Raw genomic sequence first — 22,994 nt, 5'->3', positions numbered from 1 at the left:
CTAACTGTTCTACTCTTGCTCCTCCTGATACCACAAGGGAAAGTAAAAAGACTTACCTTGAAGCCCTCTTGAGATTCCCAATCCCCTTCGAGATGGATTTCATCTGGTGGGAAAGCCATTGCTCCTTTCCACTCAGGGTGAAGTTAAGATCGCTGTCGGGGCCTAATGATGTTATCGGACCCCTATTAGCATATGTGTATTAGGATCCCTTCAGATTTGGGTGAGCAGAAGCATCTGGTGAAACCGGAAACAGCAGGTTCTGGGCTGCTTTTTGGCGGGTAAGTAACTGTCCAATTGCTCGGTGAGGTTTGTAATGTATTTGCTTCATGGGTTCTTTGCTTAAGAATTCATTGCAACAGATTGCTATTAAGAACTAGTTGGTTTATTAACAGAGGTTTAAGAGTCACACTACACATTACCAGTTCATCCACTAAACTCATAACTGTATACCTCATCATGGATGACCTAGACCCAACTGATTGGGGTTTTATTGAGTCTTGTGACCATCACATGACTGGCTAAACCACTCATAATGCAACAGCTCTACAAATCTGTGAGCATACTCACAGGTGCATATAATACAGGGCTCAAATTTACCCCCTCTCAATATCCTCTAATTTCCAATATCATCCATTGCACCTTTTCCACAGCTCCAATATTCATTCTATTATGAGCTACCCAAAAACTGCACATAGTACTCCAATTGAGGCTTCACCAATGTCTGGTACCGATTCATCATCACTGCTTTGTTTTTTGTATTTCATGCTTTTAAAGATCTGTGTATCTGCAATCCTGCATCCCTCTGTTCCTCCACTCCATTGAGAGTTTTACTGTTGATACATCCCTCTATCTGTGTGTGTGAAATTGCTATTTTTTCCCCATTATTTTCATTCCCTCTCCTCCTGAAGGTATTGACTCCTGATCGGGCACAGGTGCCACAGGTATGGGGTACCCACTACTACATCATCCAAGTGGCCATTATACATGTGTGAGGCTAGACAGTGAGTGCCAAATTATTCATCACCGCCAAATCCAATCCTGTCCTCACCCAAATTCATTTCTAGCAGGGGTCACTGGAGACGGATCAGGAGTGGAAACACTGATTTATTTTTTTATCCATTCCAGCCGGGAGTAGTGAGGCCAGTTTCTTGCCCCAGCTAACAGACCGAGGATCGGACCTGGGACCTTCTGTCTGTTGGTTTAGCACCACACCTTGTGGTTCATTTACCCACTGATGTATCAGAGTAATTGAAATTAATACTTTTTAAAGTTCTTTTTTAAAAAGCACAGCAACGAGTTTTTAACAACACTTTATAAAGACTTCATTAGACGCTGCTTTCATAATGGATGGACTGGGAATTGCTTATGTGGCACATTGCATGTCTGGAAGAATAATGGATCATTTCAATAACTTAAACATTTAGTTTGGTTCTCCCGGTGCCTCAATTTCCAGGGAGAGCTGAGCTGTACAGAGCAGGAATATCCCAGGTTCAGGTCTCTGACAGCTGATCTCAGCTGGGCCAATGTTCGGGATTTTACAATTGGCCTCAGCGCCCCAAAGTTAAAAACATAAAGGAAAGTCAGACAGATTCCTGCTTTTAATTGCTGTCAGTGATCCCTGCCTAAAGTGTGGGTTGGTTGTAGTTTGCCGAGGACAGATCCAGGCTTGCCTGTGACAATACCCAGGATGAATAACATGCCAACACTCATTGTCAAAGCTCACACCTGAATAATGGCTATATTTGGGTGAGACACCAAAGGATAATTAACAACTGTGAAACTGTAGCTGAGCAAGCCGTCAGTGCTTTCAGAAGAGCAGTGGCGGGGAGGATAAACATTAGTAAATAAAGCTCGGTTTATTTGAAATTTTCCACTGTATTCCCTCATTCTTTAAAAAGTACTTCCCTCTCCTCGCCCCATTTGCTTATTTGCCACATGCTAATCCTAGGCATTTCGGCTCTCTGTACCAAACCAAGATGTGAAAATCGGTTAACTGATGAACAAACAGTCACACTGTTTTGGCAAGTTGAAAAATGCTTGGTGTATAAGAGAAAAGAATAATCATAAAGTGACCTGCTTATGAAAATCGTATTTAATGTGTAATCGTGTTATGAAAAATTTACAGATTAATCTTAATGTCAAGTGCAAACATTGTAAATTACAATTCAGTTCGTAAATTCATAGTTAGCCTTTAGCCACATATATGTAACTTTGACACATTGGCCTGCAGCTCATGACTCGGCCATTTATGTACACAGGGTGGGTTCCCAGTATGATGCCCATGAACAAGCGAGATCCCTCTGCTGCCAATGAGGGAAATTCTAGTGCAACACCCAAAGAACCAGAAGCCAGTTTAAAGGGAACGCAGAGCCACGAAGATCAGAACAATATTTTACTGTTAGACCTCAGGCTGAGCCAGAGTTTAACAGAGGTAATGTAAGTGGCTTAATGAGAGAGTAAGGTTGCCACTATGGGGCCCTCTCTCCCACAGTGCAACACTACGCAGTCTTTCATCGTGTTCCCAGGGATTATCACCTCCACCATCCCCACCCCCCCTCTTGAGGGGGCAGCCGTAGCCTGGGCAGAAGGCTGGGAAACAGGCGGCTTTTCTGTGTCCCATGTCCCAACCATAATTTGCATGTGGTGGGCAGAGAAGGGATGTCTGCCAGCCAACCCAGAAGGGCTGCAGAAGAAATATTAATGCTGGGTTGGGAAAGTGGCCATTGCCCAATTCGCCCACTGTTTCCGCTGTTATACTGTTTTATTTGAGGTGGGATAGCAGAAGAAAATTCAAGTATCAACTTACAACTTTATTCTCAATTCTAACTTTGCAGTCAATTGATTCTTTTATTCTTAATACTTCTTTTCAATTTTCTAGGGAAGTAGCGGGTACAATCAGTGGCAGGTCAGGTGGGAAAGTAGTTATTTTTAACAGTGGGTCAGGAACCCGCTGTCATCCTGTCCCCATGCGTCTTTTCCCCCAGGCACGTCTGTCATCGCGGAGCCGACCCAATGAGCAGTGCAAGTGACACAATTGAGATGATTAACAGCTAGTTGTCAGACCCTGAACAGGTTGTAAACTTACTTTTAAAATTAAAATTTAACTGCATGGCCACGGGAACCACACAGCTCGGGAAGCACGTCTGTCAATCTGAGGCAGGAGTTCCATGGCCATTGCTCCAGATGATTATTTGACAGCATCAAACGTACAGTAAAAACTCCCACCTGATAGATGATCACGTTCCTCAGGCAGAAGCTGTTCCGTCCACTTCCAGCACAGATTCTGCAGGCTGGAAGTGTTTCCAGCAAACTCTCCATCCAGTCTCACCTCATTGGAAGAACTCTCTCACCATTGACAGAATGCTGCTGTCATCTGTACTTCAGCTGCCTTCTATTCCATCAGGATGGGTGCCGTTTATACTGTTTCACCGTGGTCCTCAGAATCGGACCAAGATCAGACCCAACACCAGCAGCACAAGGCACACCACCAGCACCGACAACAACACCAGCCTTATCCACAATCCTCTGATGTCCCACAGGACACAGGGCATCAGCACCTGAGCACATTGCTGCCCGGGGATGGCCTCATCATGGCAAGATTTACTTAACTTGACGCTGTACACCCATATGGTTGCCACATGATGCGGCTGTTTGGCACCACCCCACACCAACACCATAACGCATCCCTACAATGTCCAGGCCATTTCTTTCACACTTATCACCATTGCTGGGGTACTGTTATTTCTCACCATTCGCTGCAACTCACTAAGCCACTTTCAAAGGGGTGCACACAAATCTGTCCTAGACTAGAAAGTGTTGAAAATGATGATTTTTATGTTTGACAGCACATTAACAGAAACATTACATAAACATTGCATAAAACACCCACGTGCCTACCCTTGTGTGTTGTTAGTTGGTATGATTGGAATAGGATGAGGGCGAGTGTGAGGGCTGGTTAGTGAGATGGGGATGTGATAATGTAGATAGAGAGAGAGATGAGTGGAGGTGCCAGGTATATTGGTGTGAGTAAGGATGTGCAGGAGTAGGGTTGGGAAGGAAGAGTGATGGGGATATGATGGGAGGCACAGCAGGATAAGGTTAAGTGTGGCTTTGTACTAACGCTTTGTGATCTAATGAGATCATTGAACGTTTTCTGCCACTGCACCCAGGTCCTCCTGATGCCATCTCTGCTATTGACCACCTCTGCAATCTGCAACCAGACTGCATTGATCTCCTGTGGAGGCCTTGTTTCCCATCGGAAGGGAAAAGAACCTCCCTGCGTGCTCTGACTCCCTCTTTAAGCATATGGCGGGAGTCATCGGAGAACTTGGATGCAGTCCGGCACCTCTGTGCAGTGATTGTCAGTGTTTGCAGCACTTCAGTGTTGTAGTACACTGACAGCAATATATTAGATTAAACGTCAAATCTAATGTGGCCACGATATCTTTAAAGATCCCAGCTGAAAACGTGTCATGAATAACGTCACCAGACCTGCTCTATTTAATTGTCCGGTTAATGTGTTGGGCGGGCTTAATAGGCCCTATTAAGGTAAAGTCATTTTCAGCAGCGGGATGGAGCCAGCAGTGGGGTCACGACCTGCCGGGACCTCCGCCCACATCGGACCCGCCCAAGTAGGCAAAATTCTGGTCAAGATGTCTTGATATCTGAAATTCTGCCAAAACACTGTCTTGTCTTTCTTTTTGATGTTATTTTTATGCTCCATAGAATGACCTGACTGGACAAGGTCTCTGAATGGTGTTTATTTCTATGAAGGGCATGCATTAAAAGTTAGGGTTGCCATCTATTTCTTCACTTGTCATTTTGCTCCTGTCAGTGGGATCACTGAGGTTGAAAGATTGATTAAAGCAGAGTTAGGATTTCTCTTTCTCTTTCTTCCTGTATCTTCTTTGAACTACCAACTCTTCACTTCAAATTTCCAAAGGTGAGATATTGGAAACAAATTGTATTTTGATACAAGTTTGGGAAATAAAGATATTTGTCAGTGGCTTCATTAATAGCTGATAAAGTCATTGGGGGAGAAATTCTGTTGGATAGCGGCCCTCGCAAGGGTCGCTAAAGAGTTTGCAGTCGCGAGTGCTAGCATTAGCGGCGCTCGGCAAATTCAATGTGCCAGCACCGGTGGAGCTGAGGTGTATCGCCCGAGAGCGTAGCGCCGGTGTGCAACGCCCCGGTATTGACTCGGATGCAACATTTGGTTTGCTCTGCACCCGTACCGCCCCATAGTTACACCGCCAGAGAAAGCTGGCGTGCAGAGCTCTCCCGGGCTGCTAAAGGAAGGAATAGCTGCATGAGGTAAGTGTGATTGATATTTTTTTTTCCGATTTAACTTTATTTGGGGTGAGTAATGTATAGGGAATGTTTTTTTGTGTGTTTTGTTCCGATTCTTTTTTTTGCAGGGAGGCCTTTCTTAGAGCGCTACAAAGCCTGCTCTTCAGCACAGAATATTTAGTTGCTTACCCAGCCTAGAGCCTCAAGAGAAGTGCGGATCGCTTCCCTTAGCGTTCCACTGCACTGTCGGGACGCAACAACTGAATTTTGTGGCTCCCGACGCTAACCATTTTCCGGTGCTAAATTTAGTGACTGCCCAACATTTGTGCCTTAAGAACCCTCCAACTAAATTTCTAGCCCATTGTTTTTTATCTGATATTTTAACAAAGACCAAGTGAGAAAGTTTGTTCTAGGGCAATATAGGAAACCTGGGAGTTTGAGGCAAAATTTCAAGCATTGCCCAGAGAGTTAGGTTTGAACTGAACGCTAAATAACCAGGGTCAGCTAGTAAAAAAAAAGTGATGTGCCCCTGGGATGAGAGTGAGGTCTTTCAAGCAAGAATATTAATGAACCTAATGACACAGAATCAGCAGGAAACTTGAAGGGTGACGGATTCACTTGAAGCCTCAGTTTAATTGCAAAAATATGTCTTGTTGAAGAAAAAAAACAACTGTGTCTACAGCAATTCAATGGAAGTGTAAATAGTCGCATGTTTGAAGTCACGCTCTGCAGAAAGCATTTAAGAAGTGGCAGAGCTCTGCTGTTTACAAGATCTATCGAATTTGCTGCCAGTATATTTGGTTTTAAAATGTGTGTTTATTACCAGTTCATACAGACAGTAATGCTAGAGATTAAATTCACAGTGGGTTTACAAAGCAAAAAAAGGTACATTTGTCTTACAAAGCCATAGTGATATCTTCTCAAATGGGTTGAGCTGGTAATTTAAGAAGACCTGAAAATCAGCCAACTAGTGACAAACCTTACAAAAATAGCAGGAACGTTTTCCAAGAACACAGAGAGAGATTTTGAGATTGATTCTGAAATAATGAAACTGGTAAGATTAAAAAATAGACTTTTATTATTGTCAGTTGAATTTTAGAAAAACTGTAGTACATCTGGAAGTTTTCTTTCATCTGTCCCACTGAGCTTTACTTTAGTCCCAAGGGGCTTCATGGAGCTGGTGCCTGGGTGATAATGTTGATGTAATTCTGTCAGGACAAACACTTAAATGACAGATTGATATAAACCTAGGGCACAGTTCTGGCACATTTAATGACAAGTCTCGATTCCAAAGGCCTCCTTGTCAGGTTTAATTAATCTAGTTCACTGCATTTCAATTACAAGTATTGACAGCAGTCGATTGATCGCCACCAATGTAATCTGTTGCCAGCTAGGTTACAGATATTTCTACTTTCTTCTCAGACATTGCGCCTTGGCTGCACAAATTTAAAGCTGCAGATGTAACAGACTATTCACAGTTGACCTTTGACTCCACCCAAAAAGAGCTCATCGTTGGAGCAAAGTAAGACATATCTTTCTTTCATATATATTACTGTCCTTGACATTTTTGAAAAGACTGATTTACTGTGCTTTGCGAAATTCCATTTTGAATGACACTTTCTTTTAATTCCCAGTACAATCAGCTTCACTTTATTTACTTGACTGCTTTTGTCAACCCAGTTCAGTCTTGATTACCTTTAAGATGTTATTTAAAAAAAAAACTTCCATACTGTCAGAGATTTGCTATTGATTTTTTGAGAATCTATTGGTACTTATTAGTCATTTTCTACTAATGGCATCAAGCCTTAAATGCTAAATGAAAAGTACTAATATAACAGGCCTTACAAGGTTTCTTGCTGTCCTTTCATTAGCTTGGGAAGCAGTGCTCATATCCTGGGGACATAGTTTGTGTTGTATCCAACTGGAAGGATTTATGCAGCGGTAGAAGCAGCCCAAGGAAGGATTGCATATTGTCTGCTAGCCCTCCAAATAATTGAGCAGCAAGTTAACCTCACAGCATATGTTGTGCTGCTGATGTTTTGGCTGTCAAGCAGCAGAGTTGCCCAAGCTTGTTCAAAATATCTAGTTTATAACCAAAAAGTGGGAGTGCCGGTTTATATAGACATATATTCATATACTTAAAAACCATAAAACAAGAGAACGTGTGCCAATAAACAACATCTTCCATTTAATTTAAACAGACAAGAAACCATGCTGTCTTCACATGCTCAGATATGTTGAGCCAGCTAAAATATTTTGAAATAATATAATCATAACGCTATTCGCAAATGGCTATGGCAGAGAAAAACCCAAAGCTGGATATAAACTAACATTGACATTATCAACAATATAATTTAGGATTTAAAAAAATAATTCATGGGATGTGGGCATCACTGGCAAGACCAGCATTTATTGCCCATCCCTAATTGCCCTTGAGAAGGTGGTGGCGAGCTGCCTTTTTGAACCATTGCAGTCCGTATAGTGAAGGTACTCCCACAGTGCTGTCAGGTTGGGAGTTGCAAGATTTTGACCCGGCAACGATGAATATTTCCAAGTCAGGATGATGTGTGGCTTGCTGCTCTGGTACTTCTAGGTGGGAGAGGTTGCGGGTTTGAGAGGTTCTGTTGAAGATGCTTTAGCGAGTTGCTGCAGTGCATCTTGTAGATGGTACACATTGCAGACACTGTGCACCAGTGGTGGAGGGAGTGAATGTTTAAGGTGGTGGATGGGGTTCCAATCAAGCTTTGTCCTGGATGGTGTTGAGTTTCTTGAGTGTTGTTGGAGCTGCACTCATCCAGGAAAGTGGAGAGTATTCCTCACTTGTGCACTGTATATGGCGAGGCTTTGGGGAGTCAGGAGGTGAGACACTCGCCGTAGAATACCCAGCCTCTGACCTGCTCTTGTAGCCACAGTATTTATGTGGCTGGTCCAATTAAGTTTCTTTCCAATGCTGACCCCAGGATGTCGATGGTGGGGGATTCAACAATGGTAATGCTATTGAATGTCAATGGGAGGTGGTTAGACTTTCTCTTGTTGGAGATAGTCATTGCCTGGCACTTGTGTGGCATGAATGTTATCTGCCAATTATCAGCCCAGGCCTGAATGCTGTCCAGCTTTGCCGTATGCGGGCACGGACTGCTTCATTATCTGAGGAGTTGCGAATGGAGCTGAACACTGTGCAGTCAATCAGTGAACATCCCCACTTCTGACCTTATGATGGAGGGAAGGTCATTGATGAAGCAGCTGAAGATGGTTGGGCCTGGGACACTGCTCTGAGAAACTCCTGCAGCGATGTCCTGGGGCCGAGATGATTGGCCTCCAACCACCACAACCATCTTCCTTTGTGCTAGGTATGACTCCAGCAAGTGGAGAGTTCTCCCCATGATTCCCATTGACTTCAATTTTACTAGGGCTTCTTGATGCTACATTCGGTCAAGTGCTGCCTTGATGTCATGGGCAGTCACTCTCACCTCACCTCTGGAATTCAGCTCTTTTGTCCATGATTGGACCAAGGCTGTAATGAGGTCTAGAGCAGAGTAGTCCTGGCAGAACCCAAACTGGGTGTCGGTGAGCAGGTTATTGGTGAGTAAGTGCTGCTTGATAGCACTGTCAACAACACCTTCCATCACTTTGCTGATGATTGAGGGTAGGTTGATGGGGCAATAATTGACCTGTTTTCTGTGGACTGGACAAACTTGGGCAGTTTTTTATATTGTTGGGTAGATGCCAGTGTTATAGCTGTACTGGAACATTAGCTAGAGGCAAGCCTAGTTCTGGAGCACTACAGTTAGGATGTTATCGGGCGTATAGCCTTTGCTGTATTCACTTTGCTCAGCCCAGATGGATCATCCACTCAATAGCTCTGGTTGAAGAAGGTTGCAAATGCTTCAGCCTTGTCTTTTGCACTCATGTGCTGGGCTCTGCCAACATTGAGGATGGGGATGTTCATGGAGCCTCCTCCTCCCATTAGTTGTTTAAATATCCAGCATCATTCACGACTGGATGTGGCAGGATTGCAGAGCTTTGATCCGATCCGTTGGTTGTGGGATTGCTTAGCTCCCCATATAGTTGCTTCCATTTTTTAGCATGCATGTAGTCCTGTGTTGCAGCTTCACCAGGTTGGCAGCTCATTTATAGGTACGCCTGGTGCTGCTCCTGGCATGCTCTTCTACATTCCTCATTGAACCAGGGTTGATCCCCTGGCTTAATGGTAATGGTAGAGTGAGGGATATGCCGGGCCATGAGGTTACAGCTTGTGGTGAAATACAATTCTGCTGCTGCTGATGGCCCACAGAGCCTCATGGATGCCCAGTTTTGACCTGTTCTGAATCTATCCCATTTAGCACAGTGGTAGTGCCATCTGAAAGTTACATATATCGGGACATTACAAAGAATGTGTTTATTAAGATTACATAAAGGCAGAGTGTCCATGACTTTTAATTCATATAGTCCAGTTTCAGGCAGGCTGACTGGCAACTCAGCTGATTGAAGATCTAGAATCATAGGCACCATATTTACAGGGAGGGAGTGGGTGAGGCTGAAAATTGCCGAAGAACCTGCGAAGCGGAGGACCTGCCGCACTTAACGACAGGACCTCGCTATCATTTTGGATGCCAAGGGGACAGACTGGCTGGCGGGCAGGAGGGAAGACTAGTGGCAGGAGGCCGCAGCCGGGGACCCTTGGGGACGGACCCGGCAATCGGGAGGAGGGGGGTAGAAGCTCCGGGCAGTAGTCAGGAGCGGGGGAAGATCCGGTCAGTAGTCGGGAGAGGGGGAAGATCCGGTCAGTAGTCGGGAGAGGGGGGAAAGTTCCGGTCAGTAGTCGGGAGGGGGGAAGATCCGGTCAGTAGTCGGGAGAGGGGGAAGATCTGGTCAGTAGTCGGGAGAGGGGGAAGATCCGGTCAGTAGTCGGGAGAGGGGGAAGATCTGGTCAGTAGTCGGTAGGGGGGAAGTTCCGGTTCGTACTCGGGAGGGGAGTAAGTTCCGATCAGTAGTCGGGAGAGGGGGAAGTTCCGGTCAGTAGTCGGGAGAGGGGGAAGTTCCGGTCAGTAGTCGAGAGGGGGGGAAGTTCCAGTCAGTAGTCGGGAGGGGGGGAAGTTCCGGTCAGTAGTCAGGAGGAGGGGAAGTTCCGGTCAGTAGTCGGGAGTGGGGGGGAAGTTCCGGTTCGTAGTCGGGAGGGGGGTAGGTTCCGGTCAGTAGTCAGGAGAGGGAGAAGTTCCGGTCAGTAGTCGGGAGAGGGGGAAGATCCGGTCAGTAGTCGGGAGAGAGGGAAGATCCGGTCAGTAGTTGGGAGGGGGGAAGATCCGGTCAGTAGTCGGGAGGGGGGAAGTTCCGGTCAGTAGTCGGGAGAGGGGGAAGTTCCGGTCCGCACTCGGGAGGGGGGTAAGTTCCGGTCAGTAGTCGGGAGAGGGGGAAGTTCCGGTCAGTAGTCGGGAGGGGGGGAAGTTCCAGTCAGTAGTCGGGAGGGGGGGAAGTTCTGGTCAGTAGTTGGGAGGAGGGGAAGTTCCGGTCAGTAGTCGGGAGTGGGGGGGAAGTTCCGGTCCGTAGTCGGGAGGGGGGTAGGTTCCGGTCAGTAGTCGGGATAGGGGGAAGTTCCGGTCAGTAGTCGGGAGAGGGGGAAGATCCGGTCAGTAGTCGGGAGGGGGGACGTTCCGGTCAGTAGTCGGGAGGGGGGAAGTTCAGGTTCGTACTCGGGAGGGGGGTAAGTTCCAGTCAGTAGTTGGGAGAGGGGGAAGTTCTGGTCAGTAGTCGGGAGAGGGGTGAAGTTCCGGTCAGTAGTCAGGAGAGGGGGGGAAGTTCCGGTCAGTAGTCGGGAGAGGGGGGGGAAGTTCCGTTCAGTAGTCGGGAGGGGGGGAAGTTCTGGTCAGTAGTCGGGAGGGGAGAAGTTCCGGTCAGTAGTCGGGAGTGGGGGGGAAGTTCCGGTTCGTAGTCGGGAGTGGAGGGGAAGTTTCAGTCAGTAGTCGGGAGAGGGGGAGAAGTTCCGGTCAGTAGTCGAGAGGGGTGGAAGTTCCGGTCAGTAGTCGGGAGGGGGGAAGTTCCGGTCAGTAGTCGGGAGGGGGGAAGTTCCGGTCCGTACTCGTGAGGGGGGTAAGTTCCGGTCAGTAGTCGGGAGAGGGGGAAGTTCCGGTCAGTAGTCGGGAGAGGGGGAAGTTCCGGTCAGTAGTCGGGAGGGGGGGACGTTCCAGTCAGTAGTCGGGAGGGGGGGAAGTTCTGGTCAGTAGTCGGGTGGAGGGGAAGTTCTGGTCAGTAGTCGGGAGTGGGGGGGAAGTTCCGGTTCGTAGTCGGGAGGGGGGTAGGTTCCGGTCAGTAGTCGGGAGAAGAGGAAGTTCCGGTCAGTAGTCGGGAGAGGGGGAAGATCCGGTCAGTAGTTGGGAGGGGGGATGTTCCGGTCAGTAGTCGGGAGGGGGGAAGTTCCGGTTCGTACTCGGGAGAGGGGTAAGTTCCAGTCAGTGGTCGGGAGAGGGGGAAGTTCTGGTCAATAGTCGGGAGAGGGGTGAAGCTCCGGTCAGTAGTCGGGAGACGGGGGGAAGTTCCGTTCAGTAGTTGGGAGGGGGGGAAGTTCCGGTCAGTAGTCGGGAGGGGGAAAGCTCCGGTCAGTAGTCGGGAGTGGCGGGGAAGTTCCGGTTCGTAGTCGGGAGGGGGGTAAGTTCCGGTCAGTTGTCGGGAGAGGGGGAAGTTCTGGTCAGTAGTCGGGAGGAGAGGAAGTTCCGGTCAGTAGTCGGGAGGGGGCCGGGAAGTTTCGGTCAGTAGTCGGGAGAGGGGGAAGTTCCGGTCAGTAGTCGGGAGAGGGGGAGAAGTTCCGGTCAGTAGTAGAGAGGGGAGGAAGTTCCGGTCAGTAGTTGGGAGGGGGGGAAGTTCCGGTTCGTACTCGGGAGGGGGGTAAGTTCTGGTCAGTAATCGGGAGAGGGGGAAGTTCCGGTCAGTAGTCGGGAGAGGGGGAAGTTCCGGTCAATAGTCGGGAGGGGGGAAGTTCCGGTCAGTAGTCGGGAGTGGGGGGGAAGTTCCGGTTCGTAGTCGGGAGGGGGGTAAGTTCCGGTCAGAAGTCGGGAGAGGGGGAAGTTCCTGTCAGTTGTCGGGAGTGGGGGGGAATTTTCGGTCGGTAGTCGGGAGAGGGGGAAGTTCCGGTCAGTAGTTGGGAGAGGTGGAGAAGTTCCGGTCAGTAGTCGAGAGGGGGGGAAGTTCCAGTTCGTACTCGGGAGTGGGGGGGAAGTTCCGGTCAGTAGTCGGGAGGGGGGTAAGTTCTGGTCAGTAGTCGGGAGAGGGGGAAGTTCTGGTCAGTAGTCGGGAGGAGGAGAAGTTCCGGTCAGTAGTCGAGAGGGGGGGAAGTTCCGGTCAGTAGTCGGGAGGAGGGGAAGTTCCGGTCAGTAGTCGGGAGAGGGGGAAGTTCCGGTCAGTAGTCGGGAGTGGGGGGGAAGTTCCGGTCAGTAGTCGGGAGTGGGGGGGAAGTTCCGGTCAGTAGTCGGGAGGAGGGGAAGTTCCGGTCAGTAGTCGGGAGAGGGAGAAGTTCCGGTCAGTAGTCGGGAGGGGGGGAAGTTCCGGTTCGTACTCGGGAGGGGGGAAGTTCCGGTCAGTAGTCGGGAGGGGGGAAGTTCCGGTCCGTACTAGGGAGGGGGATAAGTTCCGGTCAGTAGTTGGGGGAGGGGGAGAAGTTCCGGTCAGTAGTCGAGAGGGGGGGATGTTCCGGTCAGTAGTCGGGAGGGGGGGAAGTTCCAGTTCGTACTCGGGAGTGGGGGGGAAGTTCTGGTCAGTAGTCGGGAGGGGGGTAGGTTCCGGTCAGTAGTCAGGAGAGGGGGAAGTTCCGGTCAGTAGTCGGGAGAGGGGGAAGATCCGGTCAGTAGTCGGGAGAGGGGGAAGATCCGGTCTGTAGTTGGGAGGGGGGAAGTTCCGGTCAGTAGTCGGGAGAGGGGGAAGATCCGGTCAGTAGTTGGGAGGGGGAAAGATCCGGTCAGTAGTCGGGAGGGGGGAAGTTCCGGTCAGTAGTCGGGAGGGGCGAAGTTCCGGTCCGTACTCGGGAGGGGGGTAAGTTCCGGTCAGTAGTCGGGAGAGGGGAAGTTCTGGTCAGTAGTCGGGAGGAGGGGAAGTTCCGGTCAGTAGTCGGGAGTGGGGGGGATGTTCCGGTTCGTAGTCGGGAGGGGGGTAGGTTCCGGTCAGTAGTCGGGAGAGGGGGAAGTTCCGGTCAGTAGTCGGGAGAGGGGGAAGATCCGGTCAGTAGTCGGGAGGGGGGAAGTTCCGGTCAGTAGTCGGGAGGGGGGAAGTTCCGGTTCGTACTCGGGAGGGGGGTAAGTTCCAGTCAGTAGTCGGGAGAGGGGAAGTTCTGGTCAGTAGTCGGGAGACGGGGGTAAGTTCCGGTCAGTAGTCGGGAGAGGGGGAAGTTCCGGTCAGTAATCGGGAGAGGGGGGGAAGTACCGGACAGTAGTCGGGAGTGGAGGGAAGTTTCGGTCAGTAGTCGGGAGTGTGGGTAAGTTCTGGTCAGTAGTCGGGAGAGGGGGAAGTTCCGGTTAGTAGTCGGGAGGGGGAGAAGTTCCGGTCAGTAGTAGAGAGGGGGGGAAGTTCCGGTCAGTAGTCGGGAGGGCGGGAAGTTCCGGTTCGTACTCGGGAGGGGGGTAAGTTCTGGTCAGTAATCGGGAGAGGGGGAAGTTCCGGTCAGTAGTCGGGAGAGGGGGAAGTTCCGGTCAATAGTCGGGAGGGGGGAAGTTCCGGTCAGTAGTCGGGAGTGGGGGGGAAGTTCCGGTTCGTAGTCGGGAGGGGGGTAAGTTCCGGTCAGTAGTCGGGAGAAGGGGAAGTTCCTGTCAGTAGTCGGGAGTGGGGGGGAAGTTCCGGTCAGTTGTCGGGAGTGGGGGGGAAGTTTCGGTCGGTAGTCGGGAGAGGGGGAAGTTACGGTCAGTAGTTGGGAGAGGTGGAGAAGTTCCGGTCAGTAGTCGAGATGGGGGGATGTTCCGGTCAGTAGTCGGGAGGGGGAGAAGTTCCAGTTCGTACTCGGGAGTGGGGAGGAAGTTCCGGTCAGTAGTCGGGAGGGGGGTAAGTTCTGGTCAGTAGTCGGGAGAGGGGAAGTTCTGGTCAGTAGTCGGGAGGAGGGGAAGTTCCGGTCAGTAGTCGAGAGTGGGGTGAAGTTCCGGTCAGTAGTTGGGAGAGGTGGAGAAGTTCCGGTCAGTAGTCGAGAGGGGGGGATGTTCCGGTCAGTAGTCGGGAGGGGGAGAAGTTCCAGTTCGTACTCGGGAGTGGGAGGGAAGTTCCGGTCAGTAGTCGGGAGGGGGTAAGTTCTGGTCAGTAGTCGGGAGAGGGGGAAGTTCTGGTCAATAGTCGGGAGGAGGGGAAGTTCCGGTCAGTAGTCGGGAGGAGGGGGGAAGTTCCGGTCAGTAGTCGGGAGGAGGGGAAGTTCCGGTCAGTAGTCGGGAGAGGGGGAAGTTCCGGTCAGTAGTCGGGAGGGGGGAAGTTCCGGTCCGTACTCGGGAGGGGGGTAAGTTCCGGTCAGTAGTTGGGAGAGGGGGAGAAGTTCCGGTCAATAGTCGAGAGGGGGGGATGTTCCGGTCAGTAGTCGGGAGGGGGGGAAGTTCCAGTTCGTACTCGGGAGTGGGGGGGAAGTTCTGGTCAGTAGTCGGGAGGGGGGTAGGTTCCGGTCAGTAGTCAGGAGAGGGGGAAGTTCCGGTCAGTAGTCGGGAGAGGGGGAAAATCCGGTCAGTAGTCGGGAGAGGGGGAAGATCCGGTCAGTAGTTGGGAGGGGGGAAGTTCCGGTCAGTAGTCGGGAGAGGGGGAAGATCCAGTCAGTAGTTGGGAGGGGGGAAGATCCGGTCAGTAGTCGGGAGGGGGGAAGTTCCGGTCAGTAGTCGGGAGGGGGGAAGTTCCGGTCCGTACTCGGGAGGGGTGTAAGTTCCGGTCAGTAGTCGGGAGAGGGGAAGTTCTGGTCAGTAGTCGGGAGGAGGGGAAGTTCCGGTCAGTAGTCGGGAGTGGGGGGGATGTTCCGGTTCGTAGTCGGGAGGGGGGTAGGTTCCGGTCAGTAGTCGGGAGAGGGGGAAGTTCCGGTCAGTAGTCGGGAGAGGGGGAAGATCCGGTCAGTAGTCGGGAGGGGGGAAGTTCCGGTCAGTAGTCGGGAGGGGGGAAGTTCCGGTTCGTACTTGGGAGGGGGGTAAGTTCTGGTCAGTAGTCGGGAGAGGGGGAAGTTCCGGTTAGTAGTCGGGAGCGGGGGAATTTCCGGTCAGTAGTCGGGAGGAGGGGAAGTTCCGGTCAGTAGTCGGGAGGGTGGTAGGTTCCGGTCAGTAGTCAGGAGAGGGGGAAGTTCCGGTCAGTAGTCGGGAGAGGGGGAATATTCAGTCAGTAGTCGGGAGAGGTGGAAGATCCGGTCAGTAGTTGGGAGGGGGGAAGTTCCGGTCAGTAGTTGGGAGAGGGGGAGAAGTTCCGGTCAGTAGTCGAGAGGGGGGGAAGTTCCGGTCAGTAGTCGGGAGAGGGGGAGAAGTTCCGGTCAGTAGTCGGGAGAGGGGGAAGATCCGGTCAGTAGTTGGGAGGGGGGGAAGATCCGGTCAGTAGTCGGGAGAGGGGGAAGATCCGGTCAGTAGTCGGGAGGGGGGAAGTTCCGGTCAGTAGTCGGGAGGGGGGAAGTTCCGGTTCGTACTCGGGAGAGGGGGAAGTTCTGGTCAGTAGTCGGGAGACAGGGGTAAGTTCCGGTCAGTAGGCGGGAGAGGGGGAAGTTCCGGACAGTAGTCGGGAGTGGGGGGAAGTTTCGGTCAGTAGTCGGGAGAGGGGGAAGTTCTGGTCAGTAGTCGGGAGGGGGGAAGTTCCGGTCAGTAGTCGGGAGTGGGGGAAGATCCGGTCAGTAGTTGGGAGGGGGGGAAGATCCGGTCAGTAGTCGGGAGAGGGGGAAGATCCGGTCAGTAGTCGGGAGGGGGGAAGTTCCGGTCAGTAGTCGGGAGGGGGGAAGTTCCGGTTCGTACTCGGGAGAGGGGGAAGTTCTGGTCAGTAGTCGGGAGACAGGGGTAAGTTCCGGTCAGTAGGCGGGAGAGGGGGAAGTTCCGGACAGTAGTCGGGAGTGGGGGGAAGTTTCGGTCAGTAGTCGGGAGAGGGGGAAGTTCTGGTCAGTAGTCGGGAGGGGGGAAGTTCCGGTCAGTAGTCGGGAGTGGGGGGGAAGTTCCGGTCAGTAGTCGGGAGTGGGGGGGAAGTTTCGGTCAGTAGTCGGGAGAGGGGGAATGTTGTAGGAGGTAGGCACCTTTAGAATATACCAGAATACTAGGCATTAGGCACCTGCTAGATATATCTAAACGCATATAAGTTTAAAGTGGCCACACATAAAATGGCTGCCCAGGCATGATGGGAAATCAGGTAGTCAAGCTGTGAACTGTTGAATGTTCAATGACCGAGCAATAACCCTGTGAGGCCCACTATAGGAATGCCTTGGATGCAGGATAAGAATAATGAGGAGAGAACCCATCTCCCATATTCAAGGCCATAAACCAATTAATTCCCCAGGAAGAAAGAGATAAGAGAACCCATCTCCTGTAAACAAGGTTAGAAACCAATTATTTCTCCAAGAAGAAAGAACTAGTGAGAGAACCTATATCAATCAGCCCAAGCTGACAAAAGACGAACACATGGTTCCTGAGACATAAGGGGAATTCTATTGGGTTAAAATAACCTATATGTAATCTATAATCATTGTGATTGGCTTGTGTCCAGCCGTGATGGGCTGTGTAGCTGTAGTAAAATGTTTTGTAACTGTTGTGAAACATATAAAGGTGCATGTAATCCTTTGTTCTGGGAAGAGAAACCTGGATACGGTCCTGAGTTTTTCCTTCCCGCTGAGCGTAATAAAAGCTGCTTCAGCATTGGAACCGACCCTGAGTGTTGAGTGATTCTTCTAAGAAAACACTAACGCTAACAGGGAAGTTCCGGTCAGTAGTCGGGAGAGGGGGAGAAGTTCCGGACAGTAGTCGGGAGTGGGGGAAGTTCCGGTCAGTAGTCGGGAGAGAGGGAAGTTCCGGTCAGTAGTCAAGAGGGGGTAAGTTCCGGTCAGTAGTCGGGAGATGGGGAAGTTCCGGTCAGTAGTCGGTAGAGGGGGAAGTTCCGGTCAGTAGTCGAGAGGGGGGGAAGTTCCGGTCAGTAGTCGGGAGCGGGGGAAGTTCTGGTCAGTAGTCGGGAGAGGGGGAAGTTCCGGTCAGTAGTCGAGAGGGGGGGAAGTTCCGGTCAGTAGTCGGGAGGGGGGGAAGTTCTGGTTCGTACTCGGGAGGGGGGTAAGTTCTGGTCAGTAGTCGGGAGAGGGGGAAGTTCCGGTTAGTAGTCGGGAGAGGGGGAAGTTCCGGTCAGTAGTCGGGAGGGGGGGACTTTCCGTTCAGTAGTCGGGAGAGGGGGACGTTCCGGTCAGTAGTCGGGAGGGGGGTAAGTTCCGGTCAGTAGTCGGGAGGGGGGGGGAAGTTCCGGTCAGTTGTCGGGAGGGGAGTAAGTTCCTATCAGTAGTCGGGAGGGGGGGACTTTCCGTTCAGTAGTCGGGAGAGGGGGAAGTTCCGGTCAGTAGTCGGGAGGGGGTAAGTTTCGGTCAGTAGTCGGGAGGGGGGGGAAGTTCCGGTCAGCAGTCGGGAGGGGGGGGAAGTTCCGGTCAGCAGTCGGGAGAGAGGGGGGAAGTTCTTGTCAGCAGTCGGGAGGGGGAGAAGTTCCAGTCAGCAGTCGGGAGGGCGGGGGAAGTTCCGGTCAGCAGTCGGGAGGGCGGGGGAAGTTCCGGTCAGCAGTCGGGAGAGGGGGGGAAGTTCCTGTCAGCAGTTGGGAGGGGTGTGGAAGTCGACAATCAGGGGTGGGACGAGGTCTACAAAAGGTGCCAGTTGCACTGTAGGAACCTGATTTAAATACTTGTATGTTACTGACGTGTCCTGCTTCCCTACGGTGGGAAACACTGACATCCCGATATTTGCCATCGTAATAAAAGTGCCAGCGGTGCGCGCATTCCGGTTGAGTTCTGCGTATTTCACTTTTTAACCACAACCCGCTCCCGTCTGTTGTGGAGGAGTTACTATCGAGGTCACAGAACTTACAACACAGTTTGCCATTATGCGTTCATGTCCCCGCCATTGCTAGCTCTTCAACTGGAGCCATCTACACAACCCCATTTCACTGCCTGTTTCCTATATCCTTTGGTATCACTCAAATACTCAAATACTTACCAATTCCCTTTTAAATGATGTGAGATAGTCTGCCTCAAAGGCCACTTGCAGTGAAGCATTCCATGTTCCAATAATCTGCTGTGTGAAAAAGTCCTTCAAATTTCTACCTTTGTTCTTTTGGTGGTATTCCTGAGTCGATAATCCCTTGTTTAGCAACCACTGGAAACAATCTTTCATTCATTACCTTTCAAAAATGTTCATAATTTTGAACCCTCTACCAGATCCACCTCAATCTTCCCTGTTCTGGTGAAAAAAACCCCAATTATTTTAGCCTTTCATCATAATTATCATTCTAGTTTGGGGTGACTAGATTTTCTAAGTCTGTTATGTATTGATGTGTGTATCGTCCTGGTACCTTAAATGTAATATGCTGGCCCTCAGGAGACTCGCGGCGCTGTGTGATTTTGGGGCACACCTTGACGAGGCGTTACGGGACGTTTTCATTATGGGGATTGGCCACGAGGGCCTCCTTCACAAGCTGTTAACCACGGAACTCACAGTCACTCTGACAAAGGCCATCACCATCAGCCGGGCACATATGACCTCGACTTGCAGCACCAAGCAAATAATCCACACAGTCTCGAACCCGGCAGGCACTGTCCACAGGATAGCGCCCACCATGGACAAAACTGCAGAACGTGGCTCTGCCCAGGGCAGAGAGCACGGACCTCGGGGTCCTGAAACTCAGAGTCCGCTGAGGGGGGGGCCAATCAAGCAGCACCATGCTGGCGTTGTGGAGGAAGCCATGGGGCTCACCGGTGCAGGTTTGCGGAGTACACGTGCAATACCTGCCACGTTAAAGGCCACCTTCAGCGTATGTGTAAAAGAAATCGGACTCACCATGTAGCTGAGGAGATGGAGGATGATCCACCATCCAGCGAGGAGCAGGCAGAAGATGATGAGGTGTTTGGACTGCACACGTGTACTGACGATTCGCCCCCAGTGATAAGGGAAGTAAAAATCAACTGAGTCCCTGTGAGTATGTAAGTGGACATGGGCTCGGGTCCGTCGTTGATGAGTCGGAGAACTTTTGATAAACCGTGGATTAACCCAGCTGCCCGACCCAAGCTGGTCCCGGTCGCGGCGAAGCTGCGTACCTACACCAGGGAACTAATACCTGTTCTTGGCAGAGCGATGGTGCAGGTATCCCACGGGGACGAGACACGGTGAAGGGCCAACACTCCTCGGCCGGAGGTGGATGGGGACGGTCCGTGGGAGCTGGGAAGACTTCACCACTCCCCGGGGTGCTGCTCCCCGGGGTGCTGCCGTGCCCCGGGTCCCCAGAGAGCAGCGCCGACCGAGCTGGAGCTGCAGCCTCAATCCACCCACAGGCAAGTCCCAGGCCCGGACCTCACACAGAGATCCTGCAGCCTCAGCCCCCACAGGCAAGCAGCCCTGCAGAGAGGGGCCTAGTGGGGGGGGGGGTGAGCCCGCGGGGTGCGAGGGATCCAGGATGGCCGGCGGATCGGAGGGGCCCACGCAGAGGGAGAGTCGGGCGGCGGCAGCAGCTGGAGGTCGGCGGCCGCAGGGGAGGCGGTTACGGTGGCCGCCGGAGAAGCGACGACGACAGCCGCAGGAGAGGTGGCAAGTCAGGTAGCAGCGGAGGGGAGCGGAGGCTGCGATGGCGGAGGGCATCCGGACCGGCGGAGAGCAAGATGGCGGCGGCCTCGGTCTAGAGCATCAAAGATGGCGGCACCCAAGGAGAAGCCTCGTGGAATCCTCCTGCATCAAAGATGGCGCCATAAAAAGGAAATGCGCTCTGGAGTCTTAAAAGGGCCTTACCATGAGGTGGTCCCCACAAATGACTTCTGTCAGGCAGAGCGAGTCTAAAATGAGCTATGTTAATGTGAGATGGTGAATTTGTAATAAGAATGAATATTTTAATGTTGAATGGCCACTGTACTTGTGTAAAATAATGGATATGAAGTGCAATTAATGATAAGAGCGAACAAGGAAATCAGGGATCCGTTACAAGTCAATAACTAGTTAATGTACCAGATAACATGTACCATACTAACGCACTGTCTATGCCTACCTGCCTTCCATTGGACAAGTGTGATGTTATGTATTGATGTGTGTATCGTCGTCCTGCGTCCTGGTGGGGGGGAAGTGTGATGTTATGTATTGATGTGTGTATCGTCCCGGTACCTTAAATGTAATATAAGCACAATGCTACACCACAGAGTACCTGCAACAGGCACTATAAAAGGCTGACCACCACACCTGAGAGGCACTCTGGAGCTGAACAATAAAGGATGAAGGTCACAGCAGTTAGATTTACACCAGACCGTGTGGAGTCAGTGATTTGTGTGCTACATACACCACAGAATCCACGGACACACAGGGTGGGAAGCACAGCAAAGTAATGAGGACAGAAAATGTAGGTTGCGCAGCATAGCGAGGCAAAAATGATTAGCAGCCTATATTTAACAAGTTGCACATATACACAACAAATGTGCATATAATTACCATGGATGTGATGTCACACTATTGAAGTGCATTCAGAAACCTGACCACCTCCCCTGTGGCTGAGGTCACATCTGACCCACCCCCAGTGACTGAGGTCACATCTGGCCCCTCCTCCTTCCCCAGTGACTGAGGTCACATCTGACTCGCCACCTAAATACTGAGGTCACATCTGCCCCCTTTCCCTCTAATGACTGAGGTCATACCTGCCCCCTACTCCCCCCACCACCTAGTGATTGAGGTCACATCTGCTCCCCCCCCCCTCCCCCCCCCAGTGATTGAGGTGACATCTGCTCCCTGCCCCCCACCCCACCAGGGGCTGAGGTCACACCTGCCCCCCCCCCCACCCCAGTGACTGAGGTCACATCTGACCCCCCACCCCCACCCCACAGTGTCCATGATTAGCGCCCACCCCCCCCTCCCTTCTCCTAGTGACTATGACCGGGCTCTTCCCCACGGCCTGTCCCTCACCCTCTCCAGCTGCGATGCTCCCAGAGACTTCCGGCCTCGATAATGCAGCAAGAGCCTGGCCGGAAACTCAAACAACAACCGTTACATGGCAGGAAGACCGCTCAGTCGCGCACGCGCAGTGAGTCACTCTGACCATTATACAGATTGTTGCTTAATTTAGTCTTCATGCAGCAAACTGACAACTGGGAGGAGGGGTACACTCACTGCCCGGGATGAGTTTCGTGAACCAAGGACTCTTCTGGGGACATTGTTTGCCGGGGGCACAGTACCTCATCCGGGAAGTGTCCCCGGAAAACAGAGACGTGTGGTCACCCTACTCTGGTTTGACTTCGCTGTAAATTTTCCATGGTGCTAATATCCTTTCTATAATGAACTGAGCTGCACACAATATACCAATTGTGGTCTAACCACTGTCTTGTAGAAGTAACAGCAATAGTCTGTTTTTTCAATACTCAGTTTAAAATGAACATTGTGCTTTGGAGTATTGATGCTCAACTCTTGTGGACTTCTCTGTGATTTTTCCTTGCTTAGAAGTTCAGTTCATTGCAGTAGGGATGATCAGTATATAGAGCCAGTGTGAATCTGTGTCTGTGTGCAGAAAATGTTCCAGTGACATTGATGGACCCTCACCAGTAAATCGATCACTAACCATGTCGATTCTATTTCTTGCAGGAACTATCTCTTCAGGCTAAAACTGAAGGATCTGTCATTAATCCAGGTGCGTGAAACCTCTTTCTTTTCGGTTTAATGGGTAATGTTTGATGTGAAACTTAACATTTGTAGCAGGTAATCCAGTCAATGTACAAGAGTTTCAAAGAAAAACAAGCATCTGCTCTCCTGTTTCTGATCTCCAAATGGGATGGTCCGAGTTACCATTCCAGAGACATTCCCAGTAATTTATGACAGCAGAATGAAAGGCTTTAACATGATTTCAAGGCACCATTGAAATTGTTCCACCTTATTATTGGGACTTTACTGGTCACTATAAAGAGACCAGGTGTCTATTTCCTTTTTTGATAGTAGCTTTCTAAATGATCGCAATTGCATTTAGTTTATAAAAATGTACATGTGTTGTTCCTGGAGGAAGTTAACACAGCTTTAAAATCTTTATATGCATTGGCAATGTTCCCAGGGGTTTTTTTTTGTTTTCATTCCATTGATGTTTTCATTATTTTAAACCTGCATTTTGACTTAAACCAGCAGCGCTGAATCAGCTAAAAGGTTTATTGCAGTTAATGGCAATGTTGCTAACGTAGCTATCCATTAGATGGCAGAGTTTTTTTTTCCACATTCATTCCTTTATGTAGACCTGTACAGGATAAATTGCAGTTAAAAAGAAAAATCACTCGACATCAATGAACTGTATTGCTATAATTCTTAATTATATCAATTGCTACATTGGTACAAGGATTTTTTAAAAAATGAACAAAAATTCCCCTTCCTGACTACAGAACCAGAATGATATACAAAATGGAAAATATTTTTTAAGCTAAGTGATTAAACAGACCAAGGATTAAACCTGGGACCTTCCTAGTCTGAAATAGCAGAAGAGCCATATTACCGCTTCCTAACGATCAAGGGAAGCAAGAGATTCAATTTGTCACATGGGGCGTTGTTTGATAGAGTTTG

The 22,994-nt window shown here is 50.5% G+C and overlaps 1 protein-coding gene across 1 annotated transcript in view; it reads left to right on the top strand.

The window, feature by feature from the left end:
- sema5a (sema domain, seven thrombospondin repeats (type 1 and type 1-like), transmembrane domain (TM) and short cytoplasmic domain, (semaphorin) 5A) overlaps positions 1-22,994 on the top strand; it is a 188,730-nt gene that overhangs the window by 5,226 nt on the left and 160,510 nt on the right. Inside the window, exons 2-3 of the mRNA XM_070880009.1 lie at positions 6,712-6,811; positions 22,038-22,083. Coding sequence (XP_070736110.1) covers positions 6,712-6,811; positions 22,038-22,083 — 146 coding nt within the window. The remainder of the gene's footprint in view (positions 1-6,711; positions 6,812-22,037; positions 22,084-22,994) is intronic.

The sequence above is a fragment of the Pristiophorus japonicus genome, chromosome 5 (genome assembly GCF_044704955.1).
Source record: "Pristiophorus japonicus isolate sPriJap1 chromosome 5, sPriJap1.hap1, whole genome shotgun sequence".
In the NCBI taxonomy this organism is placed as follows: Eukaryota; Metazoa; Chordata; class Chondrichthyes; family Pristiophoridae; genus Pristiophorus; species Pristiophorus japonicus.
Note: the sequence above shows the minus strand (reverse complement) of the source record. Positions and strands in the feature narration are given on the sequence as shown.